The 24847-nt window shown below is 30.8% G+C and overlaps 2 protein-coding genes across 5 annotated transcripts; both read right to left on the bottom strand.

Annotated features, from left to right (window-relative positions):
• Positions 1-71: 71 nt before the first annotated feature.
• On the bottom strand, positions 72-7412 carry LOC116775966 (growth/differentiation factor 8-like). Of its 4 annotated transcripts, none has more exons than XM_032669037.2 (3): positions 7204-7412; positions 2878-3290; positions 72-1907 (listed from the first exon to the last, which is right to left on the bottom strand). In XM_032669037.2, exons 1-3 carry the CDS (start codon positions 7229-7231, stop codon positions 1524-1526), a joined length of 825 nt encoding a protein of 274 aa, XP_032524928.1. In that variant the 5' UTR covers positions 7232-7412; the 3' UTR covers positions 72-1523. The 4 variants fall into 4 exon arrangements, with proteins under 4 accessions (XP_032524928.1, XP_032524927.2, XP_032524929.1 ...); XM_032669036.2 differs by having other exon boundaries at positions 7243-7412; XM_032669038.2 differs by having other exon boundaries at positions 2878-3723; positions 7204-7411.
• A 12192-nt stretch (positions 7413-19604) lies between these two features.
• Positions 19605-23773, bottom strand: LOC116775934 (glycine receptor subunit alpha-2). The gene is made up of 8 exons (XM_061524330.1): positions 23307-23773; positions 22897-23080; positions 22475-22701; positions 22246-22328; positions 21422-21556; positions 20859-21035; positions 20407-20612; positions 19605-20170 (listed from the first exon to the last, which is right to left on the bottom strand). The coding sequence occupies exons 1-8, from the start codon at positions 23396-23398 to the stop codon at positions 19997-19999; spliced, it is 1278 nt and encodes a 425-aa protein (XP_061380314.1). The 5' UTR covers positions 23399-23773; the 3' UTR covers positions 19605-19996.
• Positions 23774-24847: the final 1074 nt, after the last annotated feature.

Below are 24847 nucleotides of genomic sequence, written 5' to 3'. Positions count from 1 at the left end.
TAAAATATTCTCAGAAAAAATTATACGTTTGTATATGTTTGTTGTTTATAGACACGATAATAAAAATCAACTGTAGATTGAAAATTTATTCCAAAATTCCTGACACAAGATTGTTAGTTAAATTTTGATCATTCAACGACTTACGGAAGGAAGAACAATTGTACTTAAAACTAAAATGTTTGTAGAGAAACATTTCCATTGCAAAACTCAAAAATAATATAATAATAATAATAATAATTAAAATAAAAATGTCAAACGCAACGGGAGATCTTGACGACAAACCAAAAAAAATCAAACGGCTGCCTCAAAATGAGATCTAATTTTGAAAATTTTCATATTGAACACTTCTATAACTTACAAAGACTAAATATAATACGCTTCAATTAACAGGGTAGGTGCTGGCGTCACCGAAACATTATAAAGACCCTACAGTTAAGCACCACCCGCTAAAACTAGTAAAACCATTTTCATATAAAAAAATAAAAATTTTGAACGAGATCCGAAACATGTCAAGAGAATTTTTTTTTACGAGTAATATATTAGAAATACACAGACGTTACAGAAAAACTAACTACTTATGTATAAATTTTGATGTTTCTTATAAAAATGTCGTTAGGCACCTTACTCAAACAACACGTTCGACAGTTCAACAGACGGTCAACACGGGCACAGATTGTCAGCGAATATAATAAGTTACATCAGAAAACAACATTTTTTCATATGTAATGACAAATAGGCCTTTTATATGAATCTACAACCATTGTTTTCGAACGTTAGTTCAAAAACCTCATCCCAAGGGCAAACCTTTAAATTTAAAAGGCACCATTGTGTGCAACGAATTTGCATATGCTATTGTTATTTTCTTGGCAGTTACTCGTCCTATAGAAATTTAAAGGAATAATAATAATATGGAAAATATTATGAATTTTGATCGGATCGAACAAATGTGCCCGTGTTGCATTTTAGCTACTTACAAATGAAAATATACCTTACATGCTAGTATTTAAGATCTATTCCGAAAATAAATGCCACTTCAGAAATAGAAAGTTATGTTGTTGGAAACAAGATAGTTTTATCAGAATTATCTTATTACAATACAAATATCCACACTTACCGTAATTTCAAGAAAATAATACGATTTGATCAAAAAAAATAATAATAAAGAAATCTATACATTTTTTTTTGGATATAAGACCAAGAACACATAAATGAGTTAAAAGTACATAAGTAGAGTTCGTTTAAATTAATGGCATTATAGATTAATATATTATGTAGTCTTAGGAAAGCTAACAAACCAATCTATACTGGGATAAACAAAAATCAGAAAAGGAAAATATTATACTAGATGTACTAATAAATGTACATAGTCACACTCACGACACACATCACAAGGGTTCACAGTCTTCGACAGATTGTATCACAATAGAGACACTACTTAAAGTCCCAAGTAAATTAAATACGAAAGAAGTGAATCGGGCCTTCAAACGTCCGATTGCAGGCCGTACTGCAGAAGATCGCTGTCGCTATGAACAGCCGCAGCTCTCTACGACCATGCCCGGTATGGTTCCGTAGATGATATTAAGATCATGGTCGAAGTACAGCATGGAAATGCTGCTCATCTTTCTTGGAGCGCAACAAGGACCGCCGCTGCCTTGAGGAGCAGCCAAATGGACTAAATGGGTGTGGGGATATTTTTGTAGGAAGCTGTATGGACATTCTCCGCTGCAGTAATTGGCGTCGTATTGTTTAGGCGCTATGATCCAATCCCATCCGAACTCCTCAAAGTTGACCGAGAGAGGGTACCTGCAGCATCTGGCCTCTTTTGAATTCTCCGTGCAATCCATCCCGATCATTCTTCGGGTTCTTTTGTGCGAATTATCCCTTAGACTTACTTCTATGTAAGGCATCTGTAACAATAGAGGTTTTGTTAAAAAAAAAATACATAACCCACCATTCTAAAATATGTACCTAACTTTAAAAAATAATAATAATATTCAAATAACATTTAGCAGACCCGTTTCCTAAAATCAAATTGTCAAGGTTAAAATTTAATTATTAACTGGGTTATCTGTATAAATAATAAATATTCAGAATAACGATAAACATGTTCTGAATGTGCGTCGCTAACTAGAGTTCTCAAAATAAATTTCGCCAATTTTTAGGTCATACAGCATTCGCAGATTACAGACATCTATCTGTAAATACGATATTTTTTTTTGAACAGTTGCGACGTATAATATTTAATTATTATATTATTTTTTTTGTTATGTTGTTTGTAGGTAGACTTAAAGTAACTTGACCTGTCAGCTTATATACAAATGATATACAAAATTTCATTAACTATATCATACAATGAGCTGAAACACGTTTTATAACATTATTATTGAATTTGTAATCCACACGCTTCAACCACCATAAAATCCAATAACAATAATAGACCTTATACACATTAAACTCGGAAGAATTCTCTCGACTTGTACTATAGATTTTCTAAATAATACCTTATCTAGACTAGATGCAAGCGGACCCGCCGGCAAAACTAGTATATTTGTTGGTTGGAATTTAGCAGTGCCTGTGCATTCATACATCGCTTTCACGTCTTCGATTGACCCACATATTGACCCGATTATAAGCCAATTCAATACGTAGACAGATGAAAATAACGATTCTTAAAATGATAATTTATGTGCCTTTTATTACCACTATACGATATAATTGATATTTATAGAGGCTCAAGAGAAATCGTTAAATACTGGCATCGGTTAAATAATGTTACCCTTATTCTAAATAAACATGGTTTAGTTTGAAGTTATATGTCAGTGTTGAAATAAATGATAGTAAAAGTTAACGAGTTAAACTAATAGTAATTCGACTTACCAATGCATTTGATTCCGAGTTGAGATGTGGCACTCCCAAACTCAGTCTATTTTTCGAGTCTTGTACTCTCACGACTATAGCCAGGTTCTCTCTCGGCAACCTGAAGAACTCCGCGACCATTGTGGTCACATTAATCTTAACCCAACGACCTACTTTCAGATCTTTTCTGGACATCTTTATAGATCTTTCGGAATAAAGCACGGATGCTTTATTCCCTTGACTATTACGCGTAACCCTATTGACTTGTGTATTAACATTGAACTGATCTTCTGTTAAGGTAACGTTATGTCTAGCTTCTAACTCCTGGATATGAATATTGAGGAAGGCTTCCGCTACTTCATTCTGCAGAACCTTGTTGGTGAATCTGAAGTTTATCATCTTGAGACCTTTGAAGTTGTTGTGACGCCGCATGTCTGGTAGGAATAGACCGTAATGATTAAATAAAAAAATCAAATAGAACAGAAACGATTGTATGAGGAGTCAAGTTCGTTACTACCAAGATCTTTTTCATATTTTCACCCTTGTTAATATTTAAATGAAACGTCATTAAATGTAAATATCACATTCCATAACACCACGGAAGCCTTTCATCATCACTCAGCACCATAACATGTAATAAAAAACCGCCATTTTTTATTACAATTATGCAAGTTTCCGTCACCTCACACCGCCTCCATGGATGTCATAAAATAATTTAAATACATTTAACTTTCGCTTAAATACAAACTACATTTAAGAATCACAAAAAAAATAAAGACTTGCTACAAAATGATACATATGAAAAATTAGCATAAAAAAATGTTTAAAGATTATCGCAGCGTATCACATGTGGTCTGCTCAAACGACCTGAAACAAATAGATGTGTTTCAATACACTTTTAAGAATAGACAGAAATTAATTGCAAATTGCAATTAAATTAAACGCTTTAGCGACGCAATGTCCGCTTCGTATTAGATGTACCTTGTATACGTATAGTTAATTTTATTATTGGGATGCTACGATCGAATGCAGGTTCAAATCCCGGCATGGAAAGTACTAACATATTATCTTTGTATCGTTGGTAAGGTTACAATACAGAAACCTGAATATTCAAGCAGACCTATGTCACTTCATATGGGAGCGCGGGTCTCACTCAGAACAGAGGTTTAAACTTAGCCAAGATACTTTTAATGGGTAAAAGTAAAAATATGTATGTATGTCCAGTTATGCTAAATATTAATTAATTTGAAAAGATAATGTTCTACAAAAATATATAGTTTTTATATATGCTATTGTCAAAACAACCGAACTCAACTAAGTTTATGTACATATATATATAATTTTCATTCATTCTATATTTATATGTCAAGTCTTAATTTCCTTCATTTTCTAGAATACGCCGGCCTCCGCTAACAGACTTAAAACTTCCAAGAATTAATAAATGCCTATTGCAACTATTAAGGATACAATGTTTCTATGCTCACAGAAAAGATATTTCGCTTTCGTCATTAAAATGGCTTTTTTTCACCAACTCGTTGTTATTTCCTGAAATAAAATAGTTTTGCATAAGATATTCGTTTCGGCAATTAGTTAATTAACATCAATGTTACTTTCTTTTGATTTACCGTCTACATTTCTAACTACAAGAAGACAAAACTAAAAGTGAGAGTTAAACATAGAGTAGCTCATAGTTTTACTCAATCGTCATAATGTCTCTGTATTTTTTATTAATCTGTAAATCCAATCCAATCATTTCATCCTTGACATACTAGTGTAAACAACTAAATCCAAAGTTCGCGAACTGAGTGGTGTTAAAGATGTGTTTAAAAATACCACATTAGAAGGTCACCACCCACCTTTGTGAAGTAATTTTTAGCAAAAATTTTTTAGCAACGGTACCATCTAGTTTACATTAAAGTAAATAAATCCGTCAACGTATGTTTACACTTAAGCGCTATTCCGATGCAAGCCACTGTCTGCTCAGTGTTCGAAATTTAATTGATGGTTGGTTTACATTTTTGCGGTTTTTACTTCAAATCGTAATTTATGTAAAGTCTTGTATGTAATATGTATGTTTGGCTGAAATTCTGATGCTCAAATAATTAACGCTCACTCATCTTTATCGACAACAAACGTGATGAATTTTAATACATTTATGTAAACAGATATTCTATAATGTTATTAAAGGGGTTTTTATAAAAAAAAATAAGTCAATTATAATGTGTGTAAGGTTTGTATGGTTTCATTATAGAAATATAAATCATACGATTTGCTTTTAAATTTCATTGATTGTATAAAACAATATCTTTGTTTCTTTATTAATTTCAATCGAACATCTTTTTTATATTTTCAATGACAGGTATCCTTAAAATTACTACGACACTAAAAGATTTTGCTAAATTAAAAAAAAAGTTTTAAATTTAATAAAAAGTTCTTATATTTTAATAGGTTTATAAGTTTGAATTTTAAGAACGGGAAACTTTTAAATGGCAACACTCAAGGTTTCCAAATTATTATCTTCTTTGATGACTTCAACACTGATAAGAAGAAATGTGATCTACAATGCGATTTTTTTTTGCGAAGATAACAATTGAATAAACCTAACTGTTCTCTTATATAGAGGTAATATTATAAACCTCTTACAAAGTTGATGGCATTTATAACAGGACGGCATTATTTTGGCATTAATCTTGACCTACAGTGTTAAGCTTGAGACATAAATTTATTTATTATATACTAGTGTTTCCCCAACAGGTTCAGGGGGCCATTGAATACGAAGAATACCCCCTAAAGTATGAATTAACCCGCTTCATCATTGAATATATCTTAACAAATTATTATAAAGGATTTCTTTTCATATGTATTTTCTGTTAAACTTAAAGCTTGTCAATGTCATGTTTTTATTATTAAATCGTCAGGCGTTTCCATTGTTTGAAAGCCTCACAGAGTACAATTGCAGTACAATGTTTAACAGTACAGTCGTCTACAATACAGTTGTTAAGAGTACAGTTGTTAATCGTTAATACAATGCAATTCTCATCAACAGACATGACCTAGGTGAATTGGGCATACTCGTGATAGTGATGACAAAACCGGTGACATCATAGCGTCGGGATATATAATATTAAAGGATATCTTTGAGAAAACAATTTATAAAAATAATAACTATGAAATACTTAAAACTCATCAATTCTCAGAACTTGTGTACGATATGAAATTACAATTAAGAATAAAAAGGTTTTAAACAAATTCCTTTTGATATATGCCGTTGTCTCTTTTATTAAAAAAAAAATAATAAATAATAGCAAAACTTATATATTTGATAATTTTTATTCTTATAAAATAAACTAATTATATCATAAAAGCGTTCTCTTAATAAAACATGTGATAAAAATGTATGCAATGCGGCAGTGATGTAAAAATCACAATCTAAACTTGCCAAATATTCGGCTAATGACATGAAACGTTGGAATGTTGTTACATAATGCATGCAAATATTTATATATATATATAACTCTTATCTTTATTTTTTAATTACTATATATATTTCAATTAATTTAAGCTTTACCAAAATAAAAGAGAATTTCCAAAAAGGTTTCGCTTATATAAAACCTCGTTTTGGGTGGCAGACGAACGTCAGGCGAGTGTTGTGAGTATTTTTCATAAAACATTTTTATGTCCGCTTTCCTGATAAGTATTTTAAACCACAGCTATTTAAAGTTTCTGATAAGATAATGACATACGTTTTTTGTACAAAAATGACACAATTAAGAGAAGCATTTCGTTTGTTGGTAGAGTTTTTTTTTTTTTTAATAGAAATGTATGAATTTTACTCTCATTGCTACATTTTTTTATTTCTAATAAATATTTTATTTTTGGTACGATAAGGTTTAAATAAAAATTTTATGATATAATGTTTGTTGCATCCAATTTATTTCTTAATAAGTAATGTTTGATAAATTTATAATAATTTAAAGTCATTACTTCTTGTTCTTTTCCAATATTCTATATATATATACATAATATTAATATATTAAATAATATTAAACAATTGAATGAAAAATATTTATACATTTCTGAAAACAATATGTAAAAACTATGTATTTCCTCTTAAAATAAGTAAATAAGTTTTGAAAGTGTATATTATAATTTAAGATAATTTTTTGGAAGCCCTACAGAATAAAAATAATTATTTAAACAATAATAAATGTATATTTTATTTTTCGTTTTTAATTATTATTTGCAACAACATTAAAAAGTAGACATAAGGAAAAAATAAAACATATTTTATGACGAGTTGCGATTTGATCAATTCTCAAATAATAAAAATTTCTCATTAAAACTTACATTTTGAAAGACATTTTATTTTTTTCATACATTACCCACCCGGTCTTCGAACAATAGCAACCATTTGGGAAATAAAAAAAAAAAAACACAAACTGTCACTCCATTTCGAAAACATTCGATTCTAAATTCGAATTCGCGCATCAATTGGAATCCATTCCCGGATTCCATATTTGAAATAATCGAACGCGCGCGCTTTATAACGGCCAGTGATGAACTGCGTTCGGGAGTCTGTATAGAACTAAAAGGCGTGGGTTACAACGACGTTTCCACTGTTGGATTTTTTTTTTATTTCAATCTGTAAGTGCTAGGCAATGGTTTTAAATAGTACAGTATTTAGAATTTGTTATTATCTAAAACTTTTCTCCCAAAATATTTTTATAACTAATAAATTATTATAAAACTATGTTTTTTGTATAATAGAATTAAAAACTTCATATCTTAATTTTAACTTAATTGTACATCAATATTTTTCTGTAAAGTAAAATTTTGAAATATAAATAAAATCTAAGTTTTTGTGTAACGAGATACCAAATATATTTTAAAGCCCTGAACACACAGTTTAATTTTGTTATTTTTGAATTTTAACACAAACATTTTTCAATAATTATCATTATAAATAATTCTGTTATTAATTTATTTAAAACATGAATAAAGCGAGTAACATATTAATAATGGAATATTGAAGTAATCGGCGTTTTTACTCCATTTAATTAATGCGGACAAATCCATTCTCAAGAACAAGTTACTGATAGGAATCAAATAAATTATATGATCCAATTAGTTTTACCAAAACTACCACATTTTCTAAATTTTTTTGAACGATAATTATATATAAAATTTCCTATATTTTTTTAATGAGGAACAGATAAAAAACCGTCTCATGACTGGTGTTAGTGGATACAAATCGTAACGTTAAGTAAGAAGAAGATTCAATTATTCTACTCATATTTTTTATATCAAAAATGAACTCTCGGTGCAAAGTTTTAAGCATCACAATGCATTTCGATATGTTTATTCAAATTATTTATTTTATATTTATCTGCTGACACTTCATTTATAAGCTAAATGTTATCTGTGGTGTCAAAATGCAATATAAAAAAAATTATATCACAATTAACGTTAATTTATTATATAATGAGTTTTAATATCGTTTTATATTCAGTATATATTTTTGATTAATTGAATAATCTTTAATTAATTAAAATTTTTATGGTGCATATGATATGAAATATATAAACATAATTAACTTATTCTAAAGATGGATGCTGAAAACATGGTGATCTTTTAAATTATAAAACATGTCGACGAAACGTGTTATCTGTTATGTATTTTAATTACTATAAGATAAGGTACAATTTATTTAAAATAATACAAATGTTTAAAACAATACATACAACCATTTTTAAATATAATTTCATATAAAAAAAAATTGTGTTATTTTTTTTTTACATCAATTATTTATTTATGTGATACGACAATTACTTATCAATATTCAATAATATTTCGACAACACGTTAGACCTACTGACGCCATGTTGGCTGTTTTTATTGTATTGAACTTATGATATGTAACGTATGTGTGTGAATATGTGTCTGTGTGTGTGTGTGTGTATGTATGTAAGTGTAGTTACGTATGTGTTTAAGGTCATTCTTCCCCAGGAACCCTGAGGGGACAGACGTGAACGACCTGAATAGCGCGTGGGATTTTTTTTTCTCATATCCCCCCATACACTGTTATACACATTTGTTAGTAAACAAATGAATGTTTCTTAATTTTTTATTTGTTTCACACAGACTTACGTTTACACAAGGTTTATGTATAAGTTTTATGTATAATTAATGTTATAATTATATACAGCGTGTTCGTTTTAACGGATACACTCGCATATATTTTAATTAATTAATTCCTATTGCACACAATAAATATGAAATCTGGTGATTTAGTTCCAATTAAATTCAAACATCAATATTAGGGAAAAGACAATTACGTACCGAAGTAACGACTACGACACGGAAACGATACGATACGATATTAACAGCTATTAATAAAAATCTTAAACACTTTACAAACAATAATACAAGGAATATTTTATAGAGAAAATTTTATAATAAATGAAGTAAACAAGATTATCACAATATTTAAAGTTTTTAAATGTAAATAATTACATAAAAATTGTGATTAATATATAGGTATTGCATATTAATGACTGTTTCTAGATAGTTTGTATGTTATAACAAAAAGTTCATATATACATACGAATTTATTATATATAATTCAAACAACTCATTATCTTTTTAACCATTAATAATTTATCGTAATATGTAATATTATTTACAAATATTCAATATATTAATAAAGTGAAATAAACATCAATAATTGGTCTGTTTAAAATCAGTAACTTTAAAAATAATAATACTTAATATTCATTGTACAAGGATCCCCTCAATCCTTAATCTGCTCGGGAGTTTACTAGATTTGGACACTAAGGTCGCAGACCCCGAAGATTGAGGGACGTTCCCCTCTAACTCCTTAACTATATTGATTGCTACACATCACAGGTAACACTTGTGACAATCTTACATATACGTTCAAATGATAATAACATACGTATATTTATATATAAAAAACCGTAACGATTACGTGTCGGAGTCGCTGCGTACGTATTAAATGTCTTTTCGCCAATTCTAATTTTTAAAAATGTTATATTTAATTTAATTTTTTTTTTTCATTTTAACCGCCGTTACTCCGTCGAATTCTTTTTTTCATGTTACATGTACGGTAAGTAACGTAACTATATAACTGTCACCGTGAGTCAAAATGTCGGTTAAATTAAACAATTACATCCAATAAACTGAATCGCACATGTGGATATAAAACTATATTGAAATGCAGTTGTAAGAGTATAGTTTATTTTAATATGAACCTTAAGGTCTTCACCATAAATGTTATGGCATAAGAAACATCCGCATTTGGCTGTTGGGATGAGTTCGTGTACCTAAAGTTCAAAGTCACCGCTGGGGATAGCATAGTGTCGAACAGAGATAATTTAGGTTTCTAAGAATTGTTATCGCTTATACATTATTGATGGACAGAAGATATTTATATATATATACTTACTTTTAACTAAAAGCACTGTACTCATATATACGTAATAAGGAATAATTCTATTTACACACTTAATTATTTAACGGCTTGATTGGATTTAGTTGTGTTTTCAGAAGTATTACAAGGGTAGTATGAAAAAGAATTGTGAAAGAAAAGCAATATAATTCGGTCTTCCGTATCAGCTTCAGGTTTCAACCAGGACATACTTTTGTAATGATTCGTTCACGCACAAGTGGTTACAGGTAACCGTCTTTGAGATTTCAATTTATTTTAGTTAAATTTGAAGAAATCAGCTTATTGGTGAGTATCCTATTCTCGCATGTAAATTTTTCATTAAAATAAATACTGGGACATTCCAACATCAATTCTATCTAATAACAGGAAAAGATCACAATCGGGAAATGAAGAAGCTTTGAACACACACATAGGCTATAATGTAAACCGGTTTGAGAATTAGTTGTGTATGTTAAAAAGCACTTCAATTAATTAATTCTTAGTTGAGAAAATTATTAAATGAGAAAGATGGAAATGTTATTATCTGTAAACCGAAAACTGATGGAGTTTTGTACATTTATAAGTTTCTGATATTTATATTTATTTATTTATTCTAGATAAATTATTTTGTACAACTAAATAATTTAAAAATAATATAAACGCCCTTTTTGTAACGGATTAGTTGTCAGTTCTAGTACGCGTTTAAAGTTTCCTAGTAACCGTTTTAATTCTTTTTTATTATTATTTAATATTTAAAAATGAATCCTGCGTTGTATTAAAAAAATGTACACAATAAAATATTTTAATTTCCAACCCAATGTTACCTTTTTATAAATAAAGAAGTCATGTCAATGTCATTAGACAAATACGATCGTCATAAATAGTTTTTTGCATTTTTTTTTTGTTTTGATAATTGGACAGGAAAATCCTTCATTAAGGATAAAATTATAATTTAATTACATTAAATAATTACTGATTACAATACCTTTGAAAGAACATTGTTGCAATATTTGCACCTTTCAAAGTTTGAACAAAAATAAATCTCATCTAACTTCCTAAGCTGTCACTGTATGGGTCAAGGGATACAGAGTTATTCCCACGAACTCCCGGATGCTGCGGTCACTATCAGCAGAGATCTTCTAGTGACTGGAATTGAATTTGTCGATATTTTTTACGTTGTCCAAATTCGTATCATACAATGCATAACAAAAATATAGTTCATTTTAATGACAAGGTATTAGTAATGCCTAAAAATAAAATATTCGCAAAGGATACGATCCGAAATGCAAATCAACACTTTGATTATGTCCGTTGACAGTGACGTTTGAGGTGACATAATATTTTTAATCGTCGCCAATCAGTCTGGCTTAAATTTGAATGTCTAATGATACATATCCGTTTTTAATATTAAAGAAATAGGTGAAACGGTAAAGAGGTTGTATTCGTTGAATCTTTGAACCTCAGTCACCATGTTTATATACATAGAATAATTATCTATGAATATATTCATTTTATCGAAGTTCATGGAGGTTTTATTAAGAAGATTAAGCTTCGGCCCCTAAACCTTCCAGTGTAATTCATGCGCATCGTGTTCATTAAAGTTGATTATCATTACACAAAGTATAAACCTGAGAATCCTCACAAAGATGTTGAAAATACTAAATCTCTCGAAAATATATTAATGTAGCTATTCCACATTAATGTTTATTAAAATAAAATTAAACATATTTATAAATTAAAAATAATACATATAATCTAATAAACATTAACCGCTAAAGCTTTATGAATTTATAAAAATATATCGATTGTAAGACTGGCAACACTACCAAGAAATAGGGTCATTCGCCTGGCACAAATCATTTTTAATTGTGTGCGTATTCAATATTTTTTAGTACCTACGCCTAATATTGCGAGTGGACGGGCAGCCAATAAGAGGGACCGAATCGCGTTATTAAATTATCTTTTTGCCAAAAAGGATGTTAGTGATCTTCAGAAATGGGTCAGGAGAAATTTTTTCGAACATCGACCGTTGACGTATTTTTAAACTAACATTTATTTGGGTCGAGTTAATTTTCGACTCTTGATTTATGGAGGGGCTTTACGTCACCCCGGCCGCCATATTTGGTGTTTTTTTTTTATCCCAGTACAGTACAGTTAACATGCTTGTATATTTTATTGCTCTTACTATTCTGCTGTCTATATATGAAGGTGAATAAAACATAAAGGGTTTAAATCAGTTTTGGTTTTATTTTAATAAAAAATAGTTGATAGGTGTAATATATATAATAAAATTGTACAAAATGTCATTGTTGTCGTGTGTAACAATCAAATTATAAACATAATATTCACATATGACAGCCCTAATTGGCACAATCAAGACTATAAACGAGCCAAGGCTAGTGAAGGACAATGTTCACATCCGTTGCGAGAGAGTATGGTGTCCATTTCACTCGCTTCCGCTAAGGATTGACTTTATCTCTCCATTTAACCAAATACTAATTTATCTACCATACAAAACGTATGTGTTTTACTATTTAATTTAACGCAATCCTAGATCAAATAATATTTTTGTTATCTTTATGACGTAGTATGGTCACTGTAGTCCTAATTCCTGCGCAATGCCAATGCCACGCAGAGAGAAAGGGGACTAATCAAGGCTTACTGCAACGAATTGATGAATGGAAACGCATGCGCCCGCGCAGGATATGAACGATTTTAAAAATACATTCATTTGTTCTGTCATAAAAAAGCTTTATGTGTATAATAAATTAATCCAGCCATTTAAAATAATTTTTATAAGTTATTATTGTTCCATGTTGACATCCGGAATTCATCTTGCGTCAAGCACCTGTCTTTTTAGCCTTTTAGTCCAGTTTTCACTCCCTTCCGGTGCCAGTGCTGCCCTCTAATGTGAATTTGGCGGGAGGAAACTTGCACATTTTAACAAATTGATAATTCTTACTTCATTATAGCATCGTCTTTCAAAGCGAGCAGTAGTCCAGTTTTAAGAATACGCATTAGTAGTGATCATTATTACAGTGTTTTTAAGTGTGCAGATCGGAAAGTGTTAATATAAAATATCTGTCTCCCTTCCAACGTCATGGACTGTGACAAAAAAAAATACGTGTGACAATGAATGTTCGTCACAGATTCCAGTCTGGGCAAGTATGGATATTCAATTAACGCCTTATCCCAGTACTTTCCAGGTCAATACAACAGTGATATCGACGCACTGTCTCTAATAAAAGCGTGCCAGGAGTGGCATCTAAAATCTACGTACTGCAGATAGATTTATCTTCGAAAAGTCGTCAGTGAAACTACGACCTTGCCTGGATGGAGGTGAAAACCTCCAAACCTCCTTCCTCGTGGTTATAACACTTGAAAAGTGCCAAAGGACGCTTCATAACGATAGCTCTGTTATGGCATAATAGTCTTCGAGCAGCCGATCTACTACATTGATCTCTGCAAAAGTTTCACCAAATTCCCAACCTTTGTCAAGTCTTAGTACGACATCTCGACGGGAATTCCCCCCTGAAGGTCCAGGACCTTCATTTGGGTATCAGGGCTGAAATGACTGACGGTTGGACTAATAAGGAAAAATCCTTAGTATAATCTAGCTGGCAACAATCAATACTAAATACTTCCCTCTACGGGTTGGTCAAATGAAGATTGTGAATTATAAGTCGATCAATTGACTACAAAAACAATGTCTACCAAAGTCGCCCCTTGTCTGGCCCATTGGCCATTTGCATTATGAAGAGGGTTTGGTCCAGGACCGAGGATCGTACATAAATCTTTTATTCCAACTTTCACTTAAGTTACTTTGAATATAGTTCTTGCATCAAACTATATGTATATATTCTCGTTTAACACATTCTTAAAAATATTTTAGTAACCCAAGAAGAAGAGTTCCACATCACGCTTCTGGGACTCAAAAAATTCTTTATAATGTTTCAGTACACATCTGGTAAATGTAAACAATTTATAGTTGGTACTGAGGCTAGTAGCAATCCTGTGCCGCTGGCTGGAGGCCGCCCATCTGAGACCTGCTGTCTCTGGGCACCGCCTCGCCGGCGGCAACTCTGCCACGACACCAGGGCTGCAAACGCCCGCCCCAACAACCCCCTTGCATTCACAAGTGGAATCGCAGCCAGCTCACGGGTCCTACGCCCTGAAGAGTTAACCTCGACCCCTCCTGTGGGAGCCCGATCCTGTTTTTTTATCGTCAGGACGTAGATCCACGATCTCACACTACTGACAATTGAAGAATAAAAATTTATTGACCAGGGTAACGCCATTATATATTGGCCACGATCCGAATCCAAGACTGATAGAATCAATTACAGGCAGTCTAGGTGAAAAATTTCACAAATCCATTTCAAGCCCTTGATTATATCTACTGGGTTTGTCGATAGGTTGAACTATCCAAAAGTCGCGACATTGGGTCAATTAATTTAAATGAATTATCTTTGACCGCTAGAGGGACGGAGCTAGAGCGACATCGAAAATAGTTATGAGTTTGGATTAAGTCTCTACTCAAAGAAACTGGTATTGAAGCTTCTCGCAGATCTGTAAGATCTTCAGTAGCTTCCCTTAACTGAATGGAACGCTTTTCAAGTGATAGAATTTAGAAACTGGTAAATGGAGGCAAGATCCTTTAGAAGATACTTTAAAAGAGTTGTATTAAATCAGTCACAGTAAAATACAGAAGCTTAGCTGTCAAGCTATTTTGATTGTATTCCATAAATCAAATTGTTATTAAAATAATTTATTGTATTCCAATAATAAATTATTATTGGACACATTATAGCAACTTCATAATACTTATGACCAGGTGATAACAAACACGTCACTCAAGATGGATTCCGGATGTCAACATGGAAAATAGAGAGTTTTAACTAACAATAAAACATACCTATTATTTTTCCTTAAGACATCCGGAATCCAGGTAATTTCTACCTGGTTCATCTATAGTATGTATAATGAAGTGAGAATTATCAATTTGTTAAAATGTGCAAGTTTTCTCCCGCCAAATTCACATTAGAGGGCAGCACTCGCACTGGAAAGGAGTGAAAACTGGACTAAAAGGCTAAAAAGACAGGTGCTTGACCCAAGATGGATTCCGGATGTCTTAAGGAAAAATAATAGGTAAGTTTTATTTTTAGTTAAAACTCTCTATTATTACAGTCGTTACCGCATTTCAAAAACAATAAGTGAATCTAGCATTACGGATCATAGATTTTATTTCCAGAGAATAATCATATTTATATAATAATTTAATAAATTTTTTATATACATGATATCCAATACTATATAATTAACGTGTACAAAGGTGCTTTCAACCCCACGTGGGGTCTTTTTCACCCCCATGGGGTCGTAATACAAATCACTTTCGAGGATATGCGGGCACCCCACACGGCGTTTCCGTTAAGCATACTCGTGCTTAGCTAAACTTATTTACAAGTATATCATGTAAAGAGACATTACCAATAAGTCTTCTATATAATAAAAAATAATTATATTATAAATTTTTGTTATAACATATTGAGGGTTAATTATAGTTGCGTCTCAAGGACTTTCGTCGATTGATGATGCCGTATCCTTCGAGATACTGCGAAGTCGTAAAAGGTACTTACTGATTTGGTTGCACGAAAGAAGAGTTACATGTGTTAGCTGTTAAAGAAATTTATGTTAATTTTATATTATATTTTGAAATAATTGATATAATCGAGGCCTAACCTAAATCTGAAAGTTAAAGATGAACCCATTTTAATTTACAATCTATGTAATGTAAAAAAAAATGGTATGTATTTTGAACTTCTCTTCACAGTGATCTGTCATATAAGTGTCATTTTAACATTGAGTATAAAAAAATAATATAAAAAAAAGTATTTTTAAATAGAAAGTATGAACTTAAATACAGTTAATGTGCACGCATCCTTATATTTAATCCTATTTTTAGTATTGCGAAAGCTGTCTTTAAGATTTACGATTCCGCACGTATTTCTTTTTGTTCGTCGTTTTACGCGCTCGCGACTTACTTTATGTTTATAACGCTATGTATACACTATAATATTCTCGATATTTCCACAATATTCTGTAAGGCTTCCTCCTGATTGATAGAGATATGAGCCGTTCTTTTAATTTAACGTCATAGTAATATTTTTACGTATATATGTTGAATAATATAGTTTTTCTTTAATGTTGTATAACTTACTAGTTTCATGGAAATATAACATACAAAATACGTTTTTTATTTCAGTTTAAACATAAGAGGTGTGTTTTTTTAACATTTGTAAAAGATATTTGATTTAAATTCCTAGAATCAATTATATTTTTGTCTGAAAGAGTTATATCAAGAATTACGTTATTCTGTTTTTGACTAAGATACAAAAATAATTTCACCTTTTTAATTTTTTTTATTTTTAAGACAAATATTGCGATATAATCAACAAATATAAAATTTCACAGAATATATACACTAAAAGACAGATACAGCTATGAAATCTAAACCTTGTTAAAATAAAGGAAATTTGAAAAAAAAAAACCAGAAAGTCGATATAAAACTGAATAGAAAATAAAAGAGCAAAATATGCTACTTATATCTATGCTTAGATATTTCCTTCGAAATAAATAAGATTTTTTAACCGATTAAAATAAGCATATGAACGTTTGTAAATACTTTAACGTTACCAAAACATTAAATACGAACTTTCGTCATTTATTCGTTCATTTTACACGACCAACTAAAGTTAGAAATTCCACACATATTAGTCATTACGAACAACGCGCTTTCTCAATAGAAGTATTCAAATAATGCTATCGAAATTAATTAAAATAACAACAAGCCAATCGATATTATCGCGGCCTGTCTCTGCCGATGTTGTTACAATCCAGTACTGTCATATCGTCCGTCACTATATAAATTATGAAGCATTAATAATGGCATCTTTGTTGAAGTTATAATTAACAATAACGATAAGCTAAATATCGATTGTTGCTATATAAATAGATATTACAAGACTGTCGAGTTTAAAAATAAATACAATAATATGTTAAGTTTAATGTTCATTCGTTTTTATCGTTTGTAAGTTAATTATCGCGGTTCCATAACACCATACGAGACTTAATGTGCAACGGAAACGTCAAGTTGAATACGACTAACTCGCTGTTCGCTGTATAAGCTCTCTTATTTTTGTGGATTATCGATTTACGCTAACAATAATTCAATACCTTAGAGCTACTTGCACGCATACATGCATGTGGAGATATCATGCATGCATGAAATATATGCTAAAACATACGCCACCCTTCCCTGCGACAGCTCCATCTTTCTATCAACATTAAGTTTATTGATATATATGTATAATAAATTAAAAAAAATTCCTAATAATCCGTGACCAAGTAACAAAAAACATGCAATAATATTACTTTCTCCTTATATACAAAGTGTTTTGAAGCATGTTTTAGATATATAAGGCCTTAGCATAAGGCCGTTTACATTGAGAGACATGACAGACTGATTTTAATTTAGTTAGTCGTTTAACTGGGGTTGGTCGCAAAATGATTTTTACTTTTGTTTTATTACTTTGTTCCCTTTGTTTAAATTAAACTTGAAGTTTAATAGTGAATATATATATATATATATATATATATATATATATATAGATGTTTCCGTTCAATGCGCTTCCAAGTATGGAAAGATTTCTTATAACTTTTGCCGAATATACAAATTCTTTTGTATCCATAAAATGAATGTACATGTATTTATAATAAAACAATTATATATATATTTTAATATTATTCCATTCTATATGATACAGCTATAGCGATTTTTACAGAACTAAATATATGACGATATTTATTATGGTAGTTCCAGCGCGTTTATAATTTCAAAGTAAAGAAGATTTTTTTTTTCTATGTCACATCATTTAAATACCAACGTGTACATAGAAAAATTCAGTTGCATCCGTGATTGCATGGCCATCTTGTTATTTCGTTCACGTACTGTCTAGACGTAGTTTTGTATGCAAATAATAACATTGTCCGATTTTTTTTGGCAATCCGCTTATTATTCGACCGTCGATTCGGATTAAGGCTAGGTTTATCTAGATTTTTTTTAAATCTATTTCTGAATTGATTTCGATGTAAAATATTAAAAAAATATTTTTATGTAACGAAAAAATAAATGTCACGTAATATTTATATATTTTGTAATTAACCGTTCAATAAAATTGCCTTAAGACGATTTTTTATTACTTAAACCTTATAATTTAAAGGCACTCATAAATAAACATAAGGAATATGGTCTCAGGTTTTATAATCAACATTTGAAAAATCGGATCTGCCTAACTTCTCCTTAACAAATCTAAAATTGAAGTCTAGACCTCAAATAATCGATTCAAATACGTTTCATTTTAGTATTCTTGCATCGAGAACAAAGTACCATTACGAGTCTATGTAAGGTCTAGAAAAAACGATGACACATGTGATTAAAACCAACAATAAACGTAATAAAATTAATTCTTATTATTATTTTACTGATTTAAATATTTAAAAAAAATATAGCATAAATGTATATTTTTATCTAAAAATATGTATATATCTTATAAATGAAAAATAAGTATGTAGGTATGTATAGATGTTTGTTTGTGTTTCACGCTAAAACTCTTTTCCGGATATCGATGAAACTTTGCATTAATGTAGACTAAATATCAGAATGAGACATAGACTATCATTTATGCAAGATTTCTAAGTTCTTAGTACCAGGTCATGTCATGACAGTTGTATGACCATGAAATCCCGACTGGACCATAGATGTCGTTTCCGTTTAAATAATAATAAAAATGATCAAATACTCTCTGAACTCAATTCCAAATATCCCGATGACAAAGTACGGCGAGAAGTAGTTTGCAAAAAAAATTTAAACAAAAAATTTTCTTCTTATTATTTATTGCTATTCAGAAGAAATTAAAATGTTCAATATAATTTATATAAATATATATCGGTTGTAAACTCGTAATATTTTTCGACTTTGCGTCACGTTTCAATCGTAATAAATGATTTCTAATTACAAATAGGAACCCACGTTACATACATATAAAATTTATAATATATATATATATATCAGAGAAAAAATAAAGAACCTTATCGCGTGTAACAATTTAAACGAATAATTATAAAACTAAAATAACAATATACATCATGAGATAATTATAATATACTAATTCGATTAACACTAACAATAAGTCCAAATATTCTCAGATAGTAAGTATTCTATAATCATCTAACAGCCAAAATAACACAGTTTTACTATAAATAAATTTGCTCAATATGGTATCAAAGAATAGATGTTTCACTTCTAAATTTATGGTAAATTTAGAAAAACAAGCTATGTATAAAATTTTTACAACCTATATATGTAAATAATCAATAATAACGCTCTGAATTATGATAACATGTTTCGTTTAAACTAGTTTTATTTTTGTCTGTTTTCTTCTAAAATAAGAATGGCTCGTGACTAAACTGCATCTACATTTAAATTTTTCGCTAAAGAAAGCCATTGTCAAATCGTTTGTTGCTAACTTGTGTAAATAAAAGTTTGACACAGACATACATAAAAATACTTTTTACAATTACAATTAAAATACTATAATATAAAGGAGAAGATCTTAAAAGATATAAAGTAGATTTATTATAGAAACGTGGACCAATATACGACGTTTAGTATGAAGAATGAGAATGGGAAGAAGAAACGGGAGAAACGGTCTATGTATAATGCTGTCTCTCTCCCGTTACAGAAGGTTTCGTATTGTGGAAGCGAGGCAGACGTACTCGCTCGAGGGTCCACCGAGTTTGGAAATATGTGCTGAAAGTACAAGTTTATTGTCCATTATCGTAATTATCATCAAAACGTGTAAGATTTTTTGTGCAAAAACTCTTTTTCAATATCAGACTAATCTCACTAAATTGTCTTAAATTTTTTGACTTGATTCTGATGAAATAGAGGCCATACTAATATTTCACATCTATATATAGATCTATATCTAGATACCCAAGTTTCTCTTTAAAACTTTCTATTCAGGGTAATAAAATGATACATACCTTGTAAGCATCTAAATCTCTACTCAAATCTTCATCAGAGTATCCCTTCATGGCCTTTGTAGCTACAGGGCCCATGTAGTTATTGACTACAGCGAACTCGAATAGGGACAGGAAAACGAAGACAGAACAGGAAGACATCCAGACATCTATAGCTTTGACATAGGAGACTGGTGGTAAACTTTGTTGGGACTGAGTATTTTGGGTTGCTGGAAAGAAAAACACCAGAAAGTTTGGATGCGTATTTACTATTATAGTTTTAGCGTATTGTGAATTATCGCAATTAATGCATTCACTAGAACCAAAAGGTAGATAAAGCTAAATATATTTTTTAATTTTATCTATCTTATCTTTTGTTAGCATGTTAGCATCGTGCTATTAAGAATATGATTGTAAAGTCCCTACATCAATGTACTAAAGATCTTAATTTATCTAGATATAGAAATGTAAATTACCCAAGGTCAAAAGAGAGGTTACTCCGAGGGTAACCCTCGCAGGGATAGCTTCCGGCTTAATCCAGAAAGATATCCAGGACATCACTACAATGAGCGCGGATGGTATGTATGTGTGGAACAGGTGGTAGCCAAGACGTCGGCGTAAGTTGAAAACTACGGCTAGGCATGTGAAGTTACCTGAAAGATCATGATATGAAAACAAAAATCCATTCTTCTTTCATTGCAAAGATATTTTTATAAATAAATTGACATAAAATAAAGTTTTTAAGTTTTGAGAAAAAGTATTTGTTTGGTTGGTTAATTTTGGTATTTAATCTTTGAACAAATTTGAAACTTAAGTTGAAAGTTGAAAGCTTAGTAAAACATTAGCCAAAAAAAACCTAAACGACTCTAATATTAACGCCTTCACATGTGAACCTATCCATTAATTTATTTTCATTGATCAAGCATTTAATGTATAGTCTGTAGAAATTATCTCTTATCAGTTATTTGCTTTCTATTTTATATACTGCTGAAACGTTTTAATAATAAAATGCTTTTTTGCAAGTTTATTTAATTGTTACCTGTGGAGTACTCGATAGTGCAGTCGGAGGTAAAGTTGTTAGCTATGTCTAGTTGAGGGAGTTCGATGTCTGGATTTACAACCAAAGGATCTGTTAGGTTCCAGATGAATACTAAGTCGTGCACCGTATGTGATACTGAAAATAATAACAAGATATATCTATTATTTTATAACCAACAAAAATATAACCATCACCGAAAGTTTTCAAAAAAAAGTCTTATTTAATACAAATGTCTTCCTAGAGTATGAGAAGCAATATAAGATCCCAGAGGATATTTGTGCGCCAGCCTCCAGACCGGACATATTTTTATATTCGCGAATTTTAAAGCGCGTTGTACTAATAGAGCTCACGGTTCCTTGGCAAACCAACATCCCCAAAGACTATACCATCAAGGTCAACGAGTATTACGAGCTCACTAATGAACTCACTAAGAATATGTTCGTTGTAAATTTATACGCGGTAGAAGTAGGAGCGAGAGGTATAACAGCCAAATCTCTCTACAACCTGTTAAAAAACGTAGGCCTGCCCAGAACTAGCATCAGTTCATTCTTGGAACGTGCGTCGAAGGCAGCCCTAGCAGGTTCGTTTCATATTTGGTTAGGTAGAGAGAGGAGCTTGGACAGTGAGCGTTTAACGCGCGTTGGATAGGGCCCCCTTAAAACTACATCTGGGTCGCAAGTCCCAGGCACTGTTGAACCTCCTGTCCCTGCAACGATGGACCCGGCACGCGCACTGGGAATCCATGGAATGCTGAGAGGTTTCGTCTCCTCTAAATTTTACTCATAATATAGAAATAAACAAAAAAAAAGTAAGGTCGTACTTACAACTCTCTATCATCATTGAACAACTTTGAGTATCGTGAGGATATGACTCAAACTTCATAGCACAGGATAACACTAAGGTCAACCTGAAAAAGGATAGGATTTAAAATTCCTTGCCTTGGAAAGAATTGACTTGAAAAGGACAAAATGGATTCATTGCCACGAAAAGACAATTTCTTAAGAATATCGAAATTTCAGTTTAATTTTATTCATAACTTAAAAAACTACTTACTTGGACATATATAATAAGGTCTTATCGTGATACAGCCAGAGATAATGGTTTGGTATGCTCATTTCGTGGAAGGTCACTTTCTTGGCATTCTTAAAGAAGCAGTCCGGTCTCCAGATCTTATTCAACCAATCAACGTCGAGGATGCGGTATTCCTCGTGCATGTTCTCAGGAAGACGAAGGCGAGGATCTCGCCAGGATTGAGCAAGAAAAATATCTGCTACGTACGTCTGGAAAGACATATAGTTTTACAATTTAAATCTACCTCCTAAAAGAATGTTAGGTCACTACTTTCACCCCACTTGATATAAGAGGTGATTTCTGTTCTAAAAAATTTTGCTTAAATTTTCAGACTCCAAATTCTGATTTATTATATTATAATGTATCCTTAAATAAAATAAAAATTAAATATATTTGCTTCTCACCATACTTTCTTCATTGATGGAGTCCAAGGATAGTACAGTCACGTGAAAGTATACTATAGTAGGCTGTCCCAAAAGTTTTGGAGCCCTATTCTTATCGTAGTACTTAGCTTTAACTGGAAGTATATCACGTAGAGACAAGCTGGTCTCAGACTTCACCTCCATTTCTTGATAGGAAGCATTGGTGCTGAAAAAAATCTTTGTTTTATAGTCCTTAAACATAGCATGTTTGAAATTAATGGTCAGTATTTCTTTGTAATGTAAAATAAAAATTTAATTTCAAGTCACTAGAAATATTTACAATACGTAAAGTTAGGCGACATTGGACATGCCAAAAAATATATGAGATCACTTAAAAATATGTTGTTGATAATTGCTTTAAGAGATTTGTAGAAAAACTTAAAAACACTTACAGGAAACTAACAGCATGCACTCGACTAGCGTTTGTCACACTACACAATAAAATACACGACAAAATGATTAATATTTTCCACATTTTGTTCATTTTTAATACTAAGTTCCTTTGTCACTTAATATTTTCTAATCACTTAACCGTTCAGCCAAATTAATGTCACCTTCCTATTTCCATATTTGCATTCAATTCTTTAAGTTGTCCTGCATCTTACTGTGTTAAGACTATATGACCTTTCCTTCTGTAATCTTTTTAAAGTATTTATCTAACGTGATAAACGCCCTAACACGTGTTTTCGCTGTGCTGATTAAATTACATATACTGGCGTGTTAAATTTTTACTGTGCTTTCTTCTTGTATTCTAGAATGTCCCTTTTGTTACCTTAATACTTAATTTAACTTATTTTAGATACGTAATAGGATAGATCTTTCGACAACAATAAAATTTTCACCGTACTTTTGGGTTGTTCACTTCAATTTTAGAATATATCATAGTCTAAAACTTAAAGCTGCATAAAAATGTATGCTATTATTTTTAATATATGGATTAAAATTTATTTGAATGAAATTTTATCACGAGTAATCAATTCTCCTATTAATTTATTCCAACTTATAAAAATGAGCTATAAATAAAGTAAATATTGGTCCTTTAATACAAGTTTGCTTCGTCGAAAACAAAAAACAAAAAAAACACAAATTTTTTTTTTCATAAACTTCAATATGATATAAAATTTCATACCGATGGTAAAATTACTTAAATTTTCAATAGAAGGAACATGACCCTAAAGCCTACCAGGATAATGTATCAAATCTATATTCGTATTTAATTCAGTCCTTTACATATTATAAATTAGGCAAGATATTGCTGTATAAGGTTTTTGTAGCACAAAAAATATAACCTTACACTTAAATGTAATGCAGCACAGTTTAATTAAACTTTCTGAGGGATCTCAATTCAAATGGCCAGCATAATAACAGCAGAAAAGACTACAACAATATGTTCTATATATTTACCCGTAGAAGAATAAAATTGAAATTTTACCACATGACAATACCGAGATAACTTCAAATAATAGTATTGAATATTATAGAGGTAAAGCACTCAATACTTATAAATATATTTAACACAGAAACAACAACGACTCAATGTAATAATGGCCATAAAAATGCAACTTTCGTTATATCTAACGCAATCCATATTAAAAACATTTTGGACAAATTAAAGCGATTTAAGCCCGCTGATGCGATTTCACACTTCAGTGCACCACCAGTGGAAGGTGATTTAATTATAGTGGTAGTTAAAATATCTTTAATATAAGAGCGAAAATAAATGTCTACCTGCTATAGAGTGGATACTACTTGTAAGGCTTCTTTGCCTAGACAATTAAATACTCCGCGGATATCGTTATAAAAACTAAAGAATATTCTACAGTTTTTCTATTTCATCTATATATTAAGTATAATTAATATTAGGTACAAACAAAATTAGTTATTTTTACGTCTACTTCAAACTAATATTGATAAGACTATGTTGTTCACATGG

This window comes from Danaus plexippus, chromosome 24 (assembly GCF_018135715.1).
Source record: "Danaus plexippus chromosome 24, MEX_DaPlex, whole genome shotgun sequence".
NCBI classification, from domain to species: Eukaryota; Metazoa; Arthropoda; class Insecta; order Lepidoptera; family Nymphalidae; genus Danaus; species Danaus plexippus.
This window is presented reverse-complemented; position numbering and strand designations above follow the sequence as displayed.